The sequence below is a fragment of the Melozone crissalis genome, unplaced genomic scaffold, assembly GCF_028551555.1.
Source record: "Melozone crissalis strain CALT ecotype California unplaced genomic scaffold, PUWL_Pcris_2 ptg000045l_1, whole genome shotgun sequence".
In the NCBI taxonomy this organism is placed as follows: domain Eukaryota; kingdom Metazoa; phylum Chordata; class Aves; order Passeriformes; family Passerellidae; genus Melozone; species Melozone crissalis.
The window spans coordinates 3,093,947-3,113,005 of NW_026535823.1; the positions used below are offsets into that span (position 1 = coordinate 3,093,947).

The 19,059-nt window shown below is 43.6% G+C and overlaps 1 protein-coding gene across 4 annotated transcripts in view; it reads left to right on the forward strand.

Annotated features, from left to right (window-relative positions):
• NOTCH2 (notch receptor 2) overlaps positions 1-19,059 on the forward strand; it is a 93,860-nt gene that overhangs the window by 18,980 nt on the left and 55,821 nt on the right. For all 4 annotated transcript variants that reach the window (XR_008483656.1, XM_054285594.1, XM_054285593.1 and 1 more), the window contains exons 3-5: positions 1,147-1,406; positions 2,073-2,411; positions 10,511-10,633. Coding sequence is in view for 3 of the 4 variants with exons in the window: in XM_054285594.1 (XP_054141569.1) it covers positions 1,147-1,406; positions 2,073-2,411; positions 10,511-10,633 (722 nt within the window). In the remaining variant the exon portion in view is untranslated. The remainder of the gene's footprint in view (positions 1-1,146; positions 1,407-2,072; positions 2,412-10,510; positions 10,634-19,059) is intronic.

Below are 19,059 nucleotides of genomic sequence, written 5' to 3' on the forward strand. Positions count from 1 at the left end.
CCTCCCTTCAGATATGAGTAACTCACTGATTTAATAATTACCCCTTTCCTGATGTGGAACAAAGCATATCTAATGTTCATCTCTGATGTTTTTTTTACAATGAAATACGTCTTCTCTTGGGTTACTCACAGTTACAGCAGGCAGCTGTGCACTACAGAAAGAGCTGCAAGGGGACAGTGCTGGGTGTTATTTTTATCCAGTATTTTTGCCCTTGCAGCTTTCTGCTACCTGAGAGAAGCCAGTGGACCTGGGGGGGGCACAGAGGTGGGCTTTGCAGGCTTGCTTGCCTGGATCCTCTGTCTCTGCAAGTGAAATGGTAAATCTGTAGCACAAAGGCCAGCTAAAAGATGGATTACAGCTGACAAGCGTAGTCAGACTGTATTGACATAAGTTTAGGTTAGAGAGAAGTAACTGCAATTATTCTGCAGTTGGAGATCTTTGTATAAAGTACTGCCCTGGCTGCAGATAGTGTGTGTGTACTCGTTTTTCTGCGGGAGACAGAGGAACAATGACCTTGTCGTCAGGGTGCTGGCCAGGGGCGTGGGAGACCTGACTGCAGTGCTTGTGTTGCTATTTGAGTGCGGGCTGCAGGCAGTCCCAGTCCCAGATGCACTTATCAGCGTGAGGATAACAGAGTATTCCTGTCTCACGGGAGCCCTGTGCAGAAAGAGCCGCTGCAGAGCCCCAGGTCCCCAGACACTGCATTTCTGCAACGTTTATAAATATTCTGGGGAGATGGATAGTACCTGCTGTTAATGCCTTATTAAACTGCTTGGTTTTCTCGTAGAAAACTTGTTAGAACAGGAGTAGGCGCAAGGAATTGTTACTCAGCAGTTCTTTAACACTTAGGCTTTTACTGAAGCTTTGAAGGGAAGTGCAAAAAGGAGGTTCTGCATTTGATACAGCCCTGATTGAATGTGGTGTTTATTTTGCAATAAACGATTTCACCATTTGCATTAAGTTTGCTCTCATTTGAGACAGTCCCACAGGAAGTCCCTGTTACATCTGTGACATCAGCCTTTAGGTTTATTATCAATTATTGCAAACTTCAGGACTTTTGGTGGTTGTGGGGCTTCACTCCTGGAATCTTCCCAGAGCAGCAGGGCGTCGGGTGGGACTGCTGCACTAATTTCTCCTCTCTCGCAGGTGTCGAGAAGGATTCCTTGGAGACTACTGCCAGTACAGAAACCCCTGCGAGAGCAACACCTGCAAGAACGGGGGAACCTGTGAAGCTGCGTCCCTGATAGGGAAACCAACCTGCAAGTGTGCTCCAGGATTCACGGGGGAGGAGTGTCAGTACTCAGAGTCCCACCTCTGCTACGTGTCCCAGCCCTGCCTGAACGGGGGCACGTGTCACCCCCACGGCCCGGACACGTACGAGTGCGTCTGTCTGCCGGGCTTCACAGGTGGGCTTCTGCCTCTGTGAGCCCCTCCTCGGGGAACAGCTTCGCCCCGGAATGTTCTGGGGCAGTTGTGATGTGCTCTCGAGTTTTCTAGCTCCGGCACAGGAAATGAGAGGAAGTCGAAATGACTTCATGACCAAAAAAAGCAAAGGGGAATAGGGAATCAGACTCCCTACCCTCTACACGTAAGCAGAAAAATATTTGGATCTTGTGGGGTTGTCCACATGGGAAAACTGAATGCAGAAACTACTCTGGAGTGGCTGGTTACACTTTGAATTCAGAGTCTAGTTTAAAAAAAAAGGGCAAATTTGGCCAGCAAAATCTGTCTATGGGAAAACAATATTTTGATGCCTGAGGGGAAGCATGGAAATTTATTCCTTTCACTCCTGAGGGGGAGGTAGTGAAGAAGAGTGACTGTCAGTGTGTGTAGTATGACTTCAGGTTGTTTTTATAAATCACAACATTCTGTATCTTGCTGCAACCCGGTAAATGGCTTCATACTGTAACTACAAATTAATTTCCATTTCAGATAGAATACAGTAAAGTGCAGACATCAGTTTTCCTGTAGTAATGTAAGGACTTAGTTCAGTAAAAATTTTGAGGCAGTGTAAAAGAGATTCTGTTTTCTACAGAAATAACCTTTTGTTAATCTGCCTTGATTTCCTAAAGGAAAGGAATGCCAGTGGATCGACGCCTGCACGTCCCAACCTTGTGCCAATGGGAGTACATGCACCGTGTCTGGAAATAAGTTCTCCTGCACGTGCCTGGCGGGCTACACGGGCCAGAGGTGCGAGACGGACGTGAACGAGTGTGCCACCACGCCGGGGCTGTGCCAGCACGGGGGCACCTGCGTCAACCTGCCCGGCTCGCACCGCTGCCAGTGCCGCCCCGGCTACACCGGGCCCCGCTGCGAGAGCCTCTACGTGCCCTGCTCGCCGTCGCCCTGCCTCAACGGGGGCACCTGCCACCAGACCAGCGACTTCACCTTCGAGTGCAACTGCCTGCCAGGTGGGTCTCTGAGCCTGGATGTTCATTGCTGCCTTGAGATATTGGAAAAGTCTCTGTCTCGGCCAGCGCATCCAAAGAACGAGTCAGAGCTCTTCAGTTTCTGGTCTTGAAGTTGTTTATTAACTCTTATCTATAAAATTTTCTCTCTGCCCAGCCAAGGTCTGCTCAGCAGGGCAGCCACAGGCACTCTGTGTTGTCCTTCTATACTACAAACTATGTATAACATATGTACACTTAATTCCCAATACCTATCACTTATGTTAGACAGTGCCCTTCTACTCTAAACCAATCCCAAAGTGCCAACATCACAGCAGAAAATGGAGAAGAAGAAGAAAGAAAGGCTGGACACGCCCAGATTTCTCCATCTTGTCCCCATAACCCCCATAGCAAAAATCCTAAAATCTACATTTTCACCCTGTGATCATTTTGTTATTACACTGTTCAAACCTGTGTGACTTTCAGGTCCTCATACAAAGCTGGTAACTTGCTCCAAGGGTCAAAATCAAATCCCCAGGTGTTCTGGGCAGCATGCCAGGGTCTCTGAGCCCCCCAGTGGGGTCCCAGCAACTCTGGACACCCACAGGGATGTACTGAGTTCTGATAGTTTATTAAATCTTATCTATAAAATTTTCTTTCTGCCCAGCCTATGTCTGCTCAGCAGAGCAGCCAAAGGCACTCTGACCACCCCCCAGGCAGTGTTGTCCTTTTAGACGACAAACTACGTACAACATATTTATATTTATAAATATAAATACATATTTATAAATTATAAAATTATATATTTATAAATTTATAAATATAAATTTATATTATTTATGTAAACATAAATATAAATGTATAAATATTTAGATATAGTAAATATATAAGTATATAATAAATATATAACAAATATTTATAAAAATATAATAAATATAATAATAAAAATAAATATACTAAAATAATAAATAATATAATAAAATTAAAGTAATGACAAAATTAATAATTATATAAATAATATAATTATATAAAATATAATAATATAATAAAATATAATAATATAATAAAATATAATAATAAAATAAATATAATAAAATGAATAAAGATTATATATAATAAATATATAAAAATATTTATATATTTGTAAATTTATATTTATAAATATATTATACATAGTTTGCAGTATAAATAAATGTATTATACATGCTACAAACTACATACGTATATTATACGTACTACTAGTATAAATAAATATATTATACGTGCTACAAACTACATATAACATATAAATATGTTATATGTAGTTTGTAGAATAAATAAATATATTTAACATATTTATATTTAACAATTTTATATTTATATTTAACAATTACTTTCAAATAGCTATCACCTATGTTAGACAGTGAACCTCTATTCTAAACCAATCCCAAAGTGCCAGCATCACAGCAGAAGATGGAGGTAGAGAAGAACAAGAAGAAGGACTGGACACGCCCAAGTCCCTCCATCTTGTCCCCAAAACCCCCATTCTAGAAATCCCAAAATCTACCTTTTCACCCGGTGATAATTTTTATTATTACTCTTTTTAAACTTCTGCCACTTTCAGGTCCTCATACAAAGCTGGTAATTTGCTCCAGGGGTCATAATCAAACCCACAGGTGCTCTGGGCTGTTTGCCATGGTCTCTGAGCCCCCTGGCAAGGGTCCCTGGCAACTCTGGAGACCCAGAGGGATGCACTGAGCTCTGACAGGTGAGCTCCAGAGAGCTCCGTTTGCAGCCTTGGTTCTGCTCTCCTGCTGCTCCTCCCCAGAGCTCCTCTCGGGGTTTCTGTGCCCCATCAGCGTGGAGGGACGAATCTCAGCAAGCTGGGGAGCTCTGTAGCGCTCCTGCACTATTAATTCATTTCTGAGTGCTGGGATTTCAGGACACACAAAGGAAGGAAGGGGAAGACAGTCAGAAATTATAAATTTCTGTGGAACCCAGCTAGAGTCAGAGAATCAAATAGGTGAAGGCCATGAGGTAGGTTCAAGGAGATTAGGGTAGTATCTCATAACGCCCATTTGGAATGTGAAATTCTGTGTGCATAAGCATATACAAATACATAGTCTTGTGTAGTAAAGGCCTCAGGTGACTTCAGTTTTTGAAGAATGCACATGTGTCTTTTTCCTTTTCCATCCATAGCCCCAAGACACACTAAGATCTATTCTCTTCTTTTTTTTTCCTTCTCCAGTTCCTCCAAATCTAACAGGATACCAGTTCCAACTCACCACACCCTTTTTGTCTCCAGATAAATTTTGATTGCTTGTTTTCTGGTGCTGTTAGCTGAGTTCATGCAGAGCAGGGGTGGCATGCTAGCTCAGGATCAGGGGCTGCACTGTTCTGTGTCACCTCTGCAAGTGGCCATGTGTCACCTGGTTGGGATTTGGGATGTTGTCTCATCCTGTCCTCCTCCCCATCCGCTTGTCAGCCATGACCACAGGGCCCTACCAGTTGTCTTTGCATATTCAGGGTATTTTTAGGCTGATATTTTTTTTCACTGAGTAATTCAACTCCATGGGAAACGAAGTGTTTGGAAATGCTTTTGACTAGACTTCCTACTCGAGTGTATTGCAGTTTGGCACACACAGACTTGGTGTGTGGTAATCTAGAAAAGTAAACTCTCTTCCCTTCAGCATGTCTCTGCTGTTCCTGATGTGAAAGATGAAGCTGCCCAATGCTGTTTGGGATGAATATAGAGTGGCTGTGTTCTCGTGAGGATCATCTGGAGGCACAGGTCTGTGTGGAAAGGGCATTTAGAACTTGTGAAAACTGTTTTCTCTTTTTGGAGACCCTTGTCTTGAGGTGTTGGCTCAAACGACCTTAAATGTGCATTGCCAACCTTAGTGTCTGCACCAGCACTTTCTGGGTTGTCTGAGCAACCATGTGACTTTGAAGAATTTAGCAAAGCCAGTCTAAAAGTAGAAGGATGGATCATTATTTTTGAAAGCAATTATTCTAACTGTGCTTGGAGGGAGAGTGCTTTGAAAGAGTCTTTGAAAATGGAGTAGTTTAACTAACCATTACCCTGGAGGAATTTATTGCTTTTCTGCTTTGCATCTTTTTAAAATGAAATTATAAACCAAGTGTCTCTTGATTAACGGTCTTGTCCAGAAATTCAGAATTTCCTTTAAAGTCAGATCTGTTTAGCCTGTTCAAGGACTTCAGGGCCTCATGCAGGAGCAGTGTGGTGGGAGAAAGAAGAGAGAAAGATGAAGTTGGGAGGACTAGATCCTGTCAAGCTGATGAGTTTGCTTTAGAGAGTCTCTTACAGGGCACGAGAGTGAGTAGGAGCAGATTTTCCCTTAGACAAGTGTGTGGGCTGGCTGAAATACCGTCAGGAAATGGAAATGAGATTGCTATAGTAACAGTTACACACCTACACTCCTCACACGTTTTGGATTATTAGCTGTCTTTTTTTGACTTGTTACACAGTGTGTATAGTGGGGGTGAGTTAATGTGGCTCTGAGAGCCTTTGCTTTTCTATTTCCTGTATTTGTTTAAGTTGGCCGTGCTGTTTTGCTAGCTTGATTTTTTTTTTTATTTTTTTTTAAACCAGTCATTTGAAAAACAGCAGAAAAGGGAGCTGTTGGAGAGACCCAAATGCTTACATTAAACTCTCTGATAAAGGCAGGGCACCCAGCCATTTCTCTCCCCCCTTAGCGCAGAGCATGCAGAGCAGAATTTTTGAAGTGTTGGAAAAGGTTCTGTCTGGAAAGGAAAGGTCAACAGAAAGAGAGGAGAAATGGTGGCCTGTCACGCCTGGGGAGGATGTGAACAAGGCCTGCTCCTCTGGAGGACACTGCCAAGATTATGGAGGAGAAATTCCACTTCAGACTCCCTCTCTGAACTGCAGCAGTGCCGACGGTGCTGTGACTATAAATGGAATTGCTCTGGCGCTCCTGGGCTGCCTGAAGATGCTGCCATTGCTGGGTGCTCTGGCCACAGAGGCAGGAGGCAGCCACATCTCAAACTGCTGGAGTGCTTTCTGATAGGATTTTGCATCTTGTGACCTGTAAAAGTCACACTTCGAAGAAGCTGTGCCCAAGCAGCATTTTAGGTGTAATTAGGCTACTACTGCACTGGCCTTGAAATGGGCTCTTGTTTCCTGTAGATGTTTTCTTCTTAGCTTTAAAGTGAGTTTAATCTATTTGTAAATACTGATAGGTGAGAATGAGAGCTTGAAAAAGTAGGAAGAACGTAGAACCTGGAGCTGTGTGTCACAGCAGCTTTTCCTACAGTCACACGAGTGCTGCTTATGTACAGTGTAGTGCAGCTGCTATTTCAGATTCCCAGGTTCCCATGTCACTTGTGGATGTACACAAACAAATCCTGCATTAGGTAATCCATGAAGTCATGTGTGTTAAGTCAGCATTTGGTGGCAAGCACCAAGTGAAGTTACATATATACACTATTGGTATTGCATCTATCTGGAAGGTAACCTCATTTTTTATCCCTTTGGCTTAATCATTTTTCCTCTGGGCTTTGTTGATTTAGGTAGGAACGGGGTTGTAGGCAAGTGAGCATGTTAGGTCAATCATAACAGTGTAGTAGTGAAAAAAAATTCCTTGTAGGATACGTAACCTGAAGCGTTACCAACTCCTTTGAATATAAGAATGAGCTAGGAGTTATAAATATTTGACAAAAAAGGACTTCATTTGGCAACTAACCTTTAATGGAATGTTAAACAAGTCAATAGAGGAAGTTCTTAGCTGGGAAAGTGATTATTCATTGTTATCCATCAAAATAATTACCCATTAACTAAGATAAGGACCCTAGGGAATTCCAAGGGCTTGTTCAGGAAGCGATCTGTCAGGCTGCAGCGAGTGTTTGTGAGAGCTGCAGCACTTCCTGGGAAGAGGAAGGAACCTCAGCTGGTTATGAGAGCTGCAGCCCTTCCTGGGAAGGGGAAGCAACCTCACACAGGTTCCTGGCTGAGTGTCACCACTGGGGACCCACACACACACGGAGCTCCCTGTGCTGGGCAGCTGGGGTTGGGCAGGAGCACCTTCCCCTGAATTCCTCCCTGGGGTTTGGGCATGAACACCTTCCCCTGAGCTCTGAGCTCCTCCCTGGCTGCATCCCTGGGGTTGGGCATGAGCACCTTCCCTGAGCTCCTCCCTGGGGTTTGGGCATGAACACCTTCCCTGAGCTCTTCCCTGGCTGCATCCCTGGGTTTGGGCATGAACACCTTCCCTGAGCTCTTCCCTGGCTGCATCCCTGGGTTTGGGCATGAGCTCCTTCCCCTGAGCTCCTCTCTGTCGCCATCCCTGGCGTCCCAGCTCAGGTGGGTGCCCCTCTGCTCCAGATGAGCAGCCCAGGTGCTGCCTCGAGTAGCCCAGCTTGGTTTTAGCTCTCTGCATCCCTGATTTCCTGTCAGCAGGCCCTGAGTCTGGAAATAGCCTGATATTTTTCAGGCATAATTTCCTGTCCCCAGTACTAACTGAGCCTGAAAGCAGCCTAGATAGTCTGGGGTGTAATTGATAGGTTGAAATAAGGCGAAAGGACTAAGATTTGGAGGGAATTGGATCGGATGCTCAGCAGTGGGGTGGAGATTTCAGATGACATAGGAATAAAGTTATCTGCTTGTGTCAGTCTGTACTAGGGGAAGAACAACATGCTGCTAGCAGTGGGAACGCTTTTCCCCTTGAGGTTCTCATTCCTTAGTTTCATGTGCTTTGAGATATGGAGCAAAAGTCAGGATGTGGATTGCAAACTGCTCTGGTGCAGGGAGAAAACACAGGACAGCATGTGAGTCCCAGCACAGGGGGGAGTACGAAACAGTGTCAGGTGTCCAAATACATTAAAACAGTGAGCTCAGTGGCCTTCTGGAAGAGAGTCAGGTTATATAACTGCAAAATTAGATCCTGGGACCCAGCTAGAGAAAAGCTCATGTATCTCAGAGCAGCTCTTTGGTAGTATAACTGGTTAAAATGTGAAAATAGAGAATGGCTTGGTGAGATTTTAGTAGTGGGGTGACTGCCATGTTTTATTCTGGAAAGAACTGAGCCTCTTTAAATTTGTGTGAAGTACAGTGAGGGAGTTTAAATGCCTGCTGTCAGAAATTTGTTTACTAGAAAGTAGGGCTGGTCATCATGTTATACAAACCGAAGAGATAAGAACTTAAACCTTTTGTCTTTGTGGTTGTGGGTGTATTTCCATGCTGATCACGTGCAATATGTGGTCAGTGGGATGATTCCTCCCAAGCTGAAACACAAGCTGATAGGACACCCCTGTGTTTTACAGCTGAGCCTTTGCTCAAGCTTGGTAGCTTTGTACTTTTAAACACGGGGATCTAAAGCTGATTGTTTTCCCTGGTGGTTGTTCCTCAGCAGCTTTTGCCAGGAATGTGCTGCTGTGATGGTTGGGACTCTGGGAAAGCACGTTATACTTCCTCTTTGTTTTAAAATTCCCTACTGTCACAAAATTTCTAGGATCTTGGGTGGAGGCTGGAAGGGCTTTGAAGGGATGGAGTAATATTGAAGGTCTTGTAGTTTTGGGGTTTGTTTTGGTTTGTTTGTTTGTTTGTTTTGTAATGTTGAGTCTGTTGTTCCTTGCTGATGTTAATGCACTTGATATGGCTTGGAACCTCCCAGCTCTTCTGTAGAGAAGTTCAAGGGATGGGAATGCACATGAATCACCTCAGGAATCCTGAGAGCAGCAGCAGTCTGGAGAAGTTGGCTCAGAGCTTTATGTCTCATGTGCCACACAGCACGATCTGTGTGGGACCAGATGTTACTGAGAGGGGCTGTAAGACTTGACACAGATGCTGTGGAAGTGTCTGGAGCAGGGCATCAAAAGTATCAAAAGGGGTTAAAGCCTGATTTTGGATGAGAGAACTGTGTCATGTTAATATTGCATTCCAAAGCAGTGAAGAGGCAGGGCTGGTGTTTTAAATTAACATGTGTGTTCTGGAATCATTTACTTCATCCACATTAGCATGCATTCCACTTGTGCTTTGATAAATAGCTCTCTCATCCAGCAGAAATGGCAGGTTTATTTAATGAAGCATGAAATAAATCAGCAGGGGAAATCAAGGGGAAGACACTTCACTGACAGCTCCCTTCCCTAACGTCCCCACTTCTCCTTCTTTGAAAAGAAGAGGGAACTCTAGCAAGAGTATTTTGTCAGTGTGTTCATTAGGAGCCTGGATTTTCATTGGGGAAGGGTATCTGATTTCTTCTGCTTAGTGTGTAAGCATCACTTGGGTGGTGGCTGGTTTGTTGACTGACTGACTTGTCTAACACTGAAGAGAGCCAGACCAGGACTTTAGAAACTCCTTTTCAAAGGAAAGACTTTTCTTTGACATATCCAAGGCAGGCTGTGCTGAGGTATCCATGAAATGCATGCCAGCACTTTTTTTTGCCATGGGAAAAACTTGTCCTGGCTGATGCTTGGTGGGCAGTGACAAGTTTTATCTCATGGTAATCGAAATGTCTTGGTCTTCACTTTGTCTGCTTTGAATGACAGTGCTCCTCAGTCACTGAAAGAGAAACTCCTCGTGTCCTTTGGGTTGTGAAAGCACATTTGGCCATCTACCCATGGTGGAAGTGTTTTAGCTGTGTTACCTGACCTGCATGCTATTGGCAAAGGCATTCAGCAAAGTCGTGCTAGGTGGGGATGTGTCACTATAGAGCACGACACGGAGCAAAGCTCCACAACTCCATCAGAAGGGTGCATAAGAGAGATTTATTACAGCCTTTATAGTTTTTCAAGATAATTACGTTTACATTCACTGCCCATTGGTCATGAGAAAGAAACAAAGTTCTCAGAAGGTGAGCAAGGAGCCAGGTCACTCTGTGAGCCAGCTCGAGTCCGTATCTTTGAACTTTCCCTCTTCCATCAGGTCGTCATGGGGACAGCCTTGGTGTCTTCCTCGAGACAGATACGGGGCTTTCCTTATCTTCAGGAAGCCTTTGCTGGCTCACAAGAACAGCACAAAATGCCTTTCCTGCAGGGATTCATCACGATTAGGTGAACAGGGCAGATCTTTAAGAAAAGAAAAGGAGGGGAAGCTGCGTCAGGGGTGAATTCTCCTCAGAAGTGGTTGGAAACCCTTTACAGCCTGCTGCTGTTTGTGCTTTGCCCAGGTTTCGAGGGAACCGTCTGTGGACACAACGTGGACGACTGCCCGAACCACAAGTGTCTGAACGGGGGTGTGTGTGTGGATGGAGTGAACACCTACAACTGCCGCTGCCCGCCCCAGTGGACAGGTACGGAGCCTCAGAAAAGAAATGTAAACAATAATTATCTGATTGCTTGGAATGTGCTCTGGAGGTTGCTCACCAACAGGTGCATCATTGATTGGTTCCGTGTGAATTGTTTTTAATTAATGACCAATCCCAGCCAGCTGTGTTGGGTGCTCTGAGTCTGTCACGGGTTTTTATTATCATTCTTTTCTAGTGTCCTGATGTCCTTTTCTTTCTTTAGTATAGTTTTAGTATACTAATATAACATAACATAACATAATATAATATATTTAAAAATATATAAAACATAAAATGTATAAAATATAATATATAACATAAAAATATATATAATAAAATATTAGATATAAAATATATTATAATATATTAAATACATTTTATATGTTCTATATATAATATATATTCTATATATTCTATATATAATATATATTCTATATATTCTCTATATAATATATATTATATAGAATATATAATATATGTAATATAATTCATGTTATGTTATATATAATATATTTCATATATTTTATAGACATACTCTAGTATATATAGTGTATATATATAGTATATATATATAGAAGGCTGATATTATATTGTATTATATTTTATATAGTATACATAATAATATACTACATAAAAAATAATACAATATAATGTCAGCCTTCTGAGAACTTGGAGTCAATTCTCATCTCTCACCTCGTCCTGGGGACCCTCACAACAATTTATAACCACACTGGAGCACCAACAGGGATGTGGCCTCGCCCCATGCAGATGTCAGTCAGGGCAGATGCTAGTGCACCCCTTAAAAGAAAAGCTGTGGGCATCAGAACCACCACAAGGGAGAATTTCCCCATGAGTTGCACTTCTCGTGTGGATTTGCACTTTGTAAATGGGGAAATGTTTTCCAAAAGCACAAAATGTGGCTTTGCTGTTACAGCTGTGGGTATTTGCTGATACATGTAGGGGTATTTCTAAGTTGGGATAATGATCATGGTGGTTATAGTAATGCTGCTGAGAAACAAGGCAAATCTGAAAAGTAGGGAAGAGCAGTGTTGGAAGATGGGAAGATTATGGTTTTGCTACTGTTATTTTCCTGCTTGACTTATTTTTATGTAGAGTTCTCCAATTAGCAAAGCTCCTTTTCTTCATAAATGAGCCTGGTTTTACTCAGAGTCTGAAGGGGAAAATAGCATGAGTTTCAAGAAAGTGTTATGCACAATATAAGGAAGCAGCTTACAGGAAACTGAGTGTCATATTTAGTTGCAAAATGTCTCCATACCTCAAAAATAAACAAACACCTCCGGTTATGGGCTGAGTTTTTTGAGTCATACCAGTCTTAGCTGACGCACTTTTTCAGCTGAGTATGGTTTTGCCCTTATTTGAAAATCATGGGAGAAAAAAAAGAAGACCTAAAATCAGTTTTTAAAATGCCTTTTTCCTTAGAGAACATTAATTCTGGTTGTAAAATATTTGTCATTAAATACAAAGAACCCTCATTAACTTAAAAGAATTATACATTCATAAATGAAGTGAAAACCACATAAGAGTGAAGTGCACCACAGCTTGCATAGCTCTTTGAAACTATGTGCAAATAGGAGAGAATGAGTCCTCCCCTGAATGAGCAAGTGTCCTTGCTTCTGTGCTACTTCTCCTTGTCCCAAAAGCCTGCAGAAAGTGAAACCTATAAAGGAACACACGAGAGCTTGGGTGTGGAGACAACAAACCCTCAGTGACCCCTATGGTCTTGCTCCATCCCACAGAAATTATAACCCTTGTTGTGATTTCTGGTGCCTGTCAGTAGCAAATTAATCTGTCTTACTCCCAAGCACAGAGGGTGTAATGACCATGAGCATTCAGTCTCCAAGGGGTTATTCTGGCATCATAAATTTAGCTTGGCTCGCAGGATTTAGGTGGATGTCTGCTGTCAGCTAGGGATGACTTCTGCAGCTCCCCTGGAAGAGACCTTGGTCTCTCCATCACAAGCAATAGGCTGTGATTCTGCTTGGTTTTTTGGTGGATTGTCTCCCCGATCAGCTCTTTGCAATGCAGTTGTGGTGGTTCCCTCTCTGAACCCTTCCTGGGCTCTGAGCAGCAATGGCAAAAGTGGTGAGGCAGTGCTGTGGCCTCTCTTGTGCCATCTTTCTCCTGTGTGGATGGCACATGCAGAAAACCTTGTGTGTGTGTGAAGGATGCTTCCCTCCAGGGAAACCCTGGGAAGAGAGAGGAGCTCCCCAGCATGAGGTTCCTGCGGCTCTCTAGCTCAGTTTAATGGAATGGCCTTTCTGAGAATTTCCTTGTTTATGGTGCAGCTGAGGTTATCAGTGCAGCAGTGGTTTGAGGTGATGCCTTCTCAGGGCCGGTGTCTTTCTAGGATTAGCTCAGTGTGGAAATAAAAATGAGCTCACAATTTAGGAAGCAGCAGCTTGGCTGTTTGAACAGTGAAGGTTATGGAACTGTCCTGTCTGAAATGCACAGTGCAAGTTTCTGTGACTCCTTTCTGTCATCTTAGTGGCATTTTTTGTGCAAGAAGCTTTTTTTTTTTCTGAATGTACTCCAATTCCTTCCCTGCATCTTCAATTAGAGACCAAGGAGGTGAGGAAAACACTGCACATCCAGAGGTGACACTGAGGCAGGGCACAGACCAGGGAGGATGGATAGAGGACTTGTGCAATAGTTTGGAGAGAAAGATGATGTTTTTTTCAAGGTTAAACTGCAGTTGGTGCTGACAGGAGTAAACAATAAAGCATCAGTTATTCAGCAGTGAGGAAATGCATAAGTGCAGGTCCATCCTTTACACACAGGGAGTTCATAACATTGTAAATCATCTCTAAGGTAAGTAAAGAGGGGAGAGCTGAGCAGTCACCACTTTTGGAATTTGTCCTGATAAATGTTATAGATCAACAGAGCTAAACTGTGAGAATGGACGCCTCAGAAAAACAAAAGCTTCCAATGAGACCATGAGGTTAGAGGATATTGTGCTAAAAAAAAAAAAGGCCCAAATAACCATACCTCTAAGGAAACATCAGCCAAAAATGAAAGGATGTTAAATTTTCTAAGAACACCTGACAGTGTAGATGTGCTGTCTTCATAACAGTCTCTGCTTTCAAGTACTTGTCAATTCTTGGGGAAGATTGAGTTTTTCTGCAGTTTTAGTCTTTATTTAATCTTTGTGCTGTGGGTGATGCTCTCTAGTGTTTGTTAATATGGTTTGTGCTTCATGGCACAGAGAAAGCAGCCCCTTTCCTTGCTAGAAAAATCAAGAAGTTGTACTGCATCTGATCAAGACAAGTTTTTTGTAAAGTAATATTGGAGCAGCCTTTACTGAAACAGAATCTGTCCCAGTTCCTTTTGATAACCATCTGCCTCTTGTAATTCCCTGACAGGTGGTAGGTTGGGCTACATAACTATGCTTTTTTTTTTAAATACTCCTTTTATTTTGCTGCTTGCTCCTACCTTTTGTGATGCTGTTTGTCTTCAGTCTTATTTCCTGCTCCTCAAACAGAGCTCACTGCTCCTTTTCTGTTCAAGTGCCTGCCTTCTCATTCTCATTTTGCTGTTTTTTCCGGAAAGATAAAATCTTGCCTTTCAAAAACAATGATGAGAAATTCCTGCTGTCACCAGTGGTTTTGTCACCTTCAAAGTTCTCGTATTTCATACGTTTACAGTGATTATCAATCTCATAAATTTGTAACTGGCAAGGCAGTCTCCGCTGTGCTTGGGTGAAGCTGCCCCAGATCTTTCCTGTTGCTGAATGTTAACTGATTGCTGGTTTGTTTGAAGATGGCTTTATCTTGTCCCAGGATGGGGCCTTTGTTAGAACCTCTGTGTGTGTTGGGTCCTTTCAAAGCACAGAGGTGCAGATGTGTGGGGAAGCTCCTCCTTCCCTTGGAGGTGCTTTTGTGAGAGTGTGGAATCTATTCCCTGTGCATGAGGGGCCAGAGAATGTGGTTTGAGTCAGTTAGCCAAAAATCCTGGCTAACATCAGATAAAGTGCCATGTGAGGACTGTTTTATGCTGCTGTTCTTCAGCCTCATTGTAGTTTGAGGAGGAATGTCATTACCTTCTCTCCCTGCTCACAGACACTCTTCCCTTTCCCTTGAGCTGGCTCTGGGATTTGTTGAAGTGTGCCACTTTAACTCAATAATCTAGTAAAAAATCCTTTCCATCTGCCTTTTTTTTTTTTTCCCTTTCTTGCCTTTTTTATTTTTTTGTTTTGGGATCAGGAATCCAAATTCACAGAGCAGTTTGACAGGGAAGTGATGGCAGTCCAGGGCTGAAAGCCATGTGGAAGATTAGGCTGTCCCTCTGCACACGTGGGGAAACCATCAGAGAATTTAATGGCTGCTCAGTCATTCTAGCTACAATTCATCTAAAGAAACAAAGCTTGGTTTACAATGCACCTGTTGATTCTGTTGACCTGACCTGTGCAGCTTTGGGTCTAGAAAGATGTCTTGGGTGCCTGAGTGATTACCAGCACTAAATGCTGTGAACGATTATGTTTTTCTTGTGTGTCTAAGAAAGACTCCTGCTCCCCTAGAAAGTCTGCAGTGTTTTAGAGGCTCACCATGAATCTGGTTTTGGCCCAAATCGTGTTTCAGGAGCAGTGCACAGCACAAATAAAGATTTGTGCCCTCCATGGAGTTAAATCTTTTGCACAGTTTGCTGCGTCAGAAGCTGTGGGGTGAATCTCTGGGTTTGGGGGACCCTGTGCCCCTCTCAAGTGGATTTTGGAAGACTCCCATTATAGTGTTTCAGATGCAGGCTTGGCCTGCTCACTGCCTTTCATCACTTCTGCCCTGTGGCTGGGAAGGCGAGACTCCCATGGCAGTTGTATTTATTTAGGCTTTGTTTTCCCCTGAAAAGAGGGCTCCAGTGAGCTGTATATTTTAAAATCTAGGCGACCTTTGTCTCTAAGGGAAGCACAGTGTGCTAACAGCTGACTCCACCAAAGAACTCCAGCACTGGGAGCTAGCTGCAGCAGCAAATGTTTGTCTTGAGCAGAAAAGCTCTTCAGGCAGCAGGGCTGTGCTTTTTAATTAAAATAGCTGTTAGCTTGGTCATATGCTCTTAAACACTAGCACAAGGGTTACTTTTCCTGCAGAGCTTTAGGCAGGAATTTTCAAAGTGGGGTGTTAAGGGTTCAATTCCTATTTAATTAGAGTAATATTTGCTCCCTGGTTTTCTTTGAAAGTCCCAGTCTTAAACTCTGGGCAGACGTGACTTTTCTTTTCTAAGAAGGGGGATAAACATCAAAAGACTAATATGTAACATTTTAATTTAAGATCATATGCTCTGGTGTTTTGTTTCTTAAAACTCTTTGCCAATTACCACTTTCCTCAGCTTCTGTGTCACCAAAGTACACAGTGACAGGTCATGTTAGTTTAGTGCTCCAAAAAATGCTGCCTTCTTGGAGTACTTAGAGGGCCAAAGTGTGGAGGAGCTAACTCTGACAATAGGTGACATGGATGATAAATATTGAACATGCCAGTCTCCTAAATCATTAAATATACATCCTTGCTGTTTTTCAGAGAGTGTTGATGGTTATGTGCCAGAGAGCTCTGTCAGGGCTGTTCTCCTGTCCCTCGTGGTGATCCCAAATGATGTCCCAAGACCTTTGTGTGTGAGCTCAGGGAGGCTGGGTCACACTCCCATGAGCAGTGCAGCTGTGATCAGCGTCCTGGTGCTTTTCCAGGCTTTATTAAAAAGCAGAGTGGCCTCCTTGGTACTGGCTGGCATCTGTCTGTGCCAAGCTTGATGAGCTGGCTGGTGTCACTGCAGGGGCATCTCCAGGAGACAGCCCTGGCAGAGGCCAGGAGCGATCGTGGGTCGTTCCCTTTGGTCGTGTTTGAGCTGGCAGACACAAAGGGAGCAGGGAGCACGTGGCAGCCTCCGGAGCTGGCAGCCCCAAGCTTGAGCGTACAAATGGTTTGAAGTGCTGGACACAAACAGACTTTATCCTGGATGTTGTTTGTTTCTCTTGTGGCCCTTGATCTCGGTGTGGTGCGGAGGGGACGGATTCCAGAGGCATTCAGAGCTGCACCCTTGGTCCTTTATGCGCTGTGGGTTCTGGAACACCTTCCACAGCCTCCTGTTTGCTTGGTGCTGCTTTTCATTTCCAGGCCCTGGGTGGGAGGCAGCAGTAATAGAGCACCTGAGGTGTGAACAGCTGAGCTGATCTGATGGCAGCATCCAGTGCTGCCTCTTCCCTCACGCCCTTGGTGCCTTTCCAGCTGGGGAAACACGCTCAGCAGTGCCAGATGAGCTCCTATGGAGGTGCCCCTGGGTTTTCAGTACCTCTTTTGAGTGCTTGGCACTAAATCAGGATGGGCCAGGCCATCCTGGTTTAGTGGATGTCTGCTGGGGACCAGACTGATAGGGAACACTTGTTACACATCTCCAGCTGACTCGTTCCTGGCAGGTCCTGTCCCTTCCCTTGTACTGAAAAATGAGGTGATTTGTCTTTGGGTAATTACTGGAGATGGGTTGCTGAGATAGCTTGAGAAGATGAAGCTTTCGTTGTAAGTTTTGGCTCCTGCTGTCAATTTTTTTTTTTTGCCTCGCAGATCTTTTCACTTGTTTGGTATTTCCCTGATTCACTGGATTTTCCAGAGGCGGTGAAGAGAAGGACAGAGCAGAGAGTAGCTTGGTGGTGTGTGTTGCCTGTGGGTTACACCTCTGTCCTGCTGCTGTCCCCAGTCACCTCACCTGCCACCACCATATTAAACCCGTCTGTCATTAGTGCATCAGTTTTAATGAAATTTTAATGAATCCTGTTCTCATCATTTGTGTTGCTGCCTCTGAAGAGCTTGGTCAGGACTGCTCTCTCCACCCAGCAGTCTGTGGGGAGTGATTTAGGGCAGTATTTAATGGATCAGGCCGTGCATAAGTCTCTTAAAGCCCAGAGTTTTGTGTTTGGGGCTTGTAAAATCCCTTGTAAAAGCCCATTAGTTCCACTGCATGCTTCCCAGTGTGGTTATGAAATTAAACTCTTTTCTCTACCATATTAGCCTAAAATAAACACAGATGCTTGCTCTGCTCATTACAATCATAGATTTGTCTTCAAGTGTTCAAATTCTATATTAAGCTCTTAAATTTTATGATTTCTTTGATGGTATTTGACATCTATTTGAGATCAAATGAAAGCAAAACCACAACCTGAGCACCTGAGGTTTGGGAATGGCTGCTACTGCTTTGCTGCTCTGGAAGAAAGATGCTGCGATATCCTGGGGAAGGAGCACATTTCTGAGAGCTGAGATGCTTATTCTTTAGAAAACTCCTGAAAGGGGAAAATAGTTGGTATTAGCCCTTTTTTCTGGGGGAGCTACTGTAAAATTTAAGCAAATAAGACCTTTTCTAAACACACATGCAGCTCTGGCAGGTGCAAACAGTGCAGTGCATGAATTCTGTGTGCCCCTGGAGCCATCCTTGGAGATGAGGGTATCAGTCTCATTTGCTGGATTGCCTGCAGGGAGCTCTGGGAGTGGCTTTGTTGAAGGGTCTAGAATTTGGATGTGATCTGGGCATCACACCTGAAATCCCTTTCAGTATTGCCTGTTTATTGCTCAGGACATTTTGATCTGGACTCTCTCCTTCAGAGAAGTTTGCAGTTCTCTGCTTTGAGATATCTAGTGTCAATAAAGCAAATTATGTAAACAATCCAATATTTTCTTTTGTAGACTTTGCCACGTGCTGCATCTTCCCTGCAATAACTGATGTATTGCACTCTTTAGTAGCTCTCTTTGTGGGCAGCAGTTCCTTTATAAGTCTCCTAGGAAGTTCTTCTCTCCAGTGGTCTGTCAGGCTATGAACTCTTGTCTCTTTTTAATTCAGAGGTGGTGGCTCCAGTACTGCAGAAAGTGTTCCTGACAGGGGCTGTGCCATCCCCATTGCACAAGCAGTGTTTGCCTTAGTTATTGTTCCTTGCAGTCAAATGGCTGCTCGGTGGTGTTTGTTTTGCTGATTAAAGCTGTGATTGAGCAGAGGTCCCTGCTGAGCTCTTCCAGGGAAGCTGGTGTTTCCTCAAGGAGTGCCTAGCCCAAACCTTCTGCAGCAATTCTGTTTGCCTTTGTGTTTTGCTTGGCTTTTGTGCCTCCAGCCCTGCCTGCTGTTGCACTGCCCAGCAGCCTCACTTGGTTGAACCTGTCTGAAATCCCTGGCTTCCTCTTGGAAAAGAGAAATGTTATTTTGTTAAAGCCACCCCTGCCTACTCTTTCATCACCTTCCAGGTCATTAATTGGACACTCCAGTGCCTGTGTGCATTAAATGTTGCTGAACTATTTCAAGGAGCATGGGTAGTTCTGTGGGTTAAAGATTGAACTGAATACTTTTACAAATACACAATTCAAAAACATGGGAGCAGGAGTATTTTTCATAGATACCGTTTTCCTGGAAGGCTCAATGGTTCAAAATGCAATTTTCCCCTTTCTGTTTGCTGA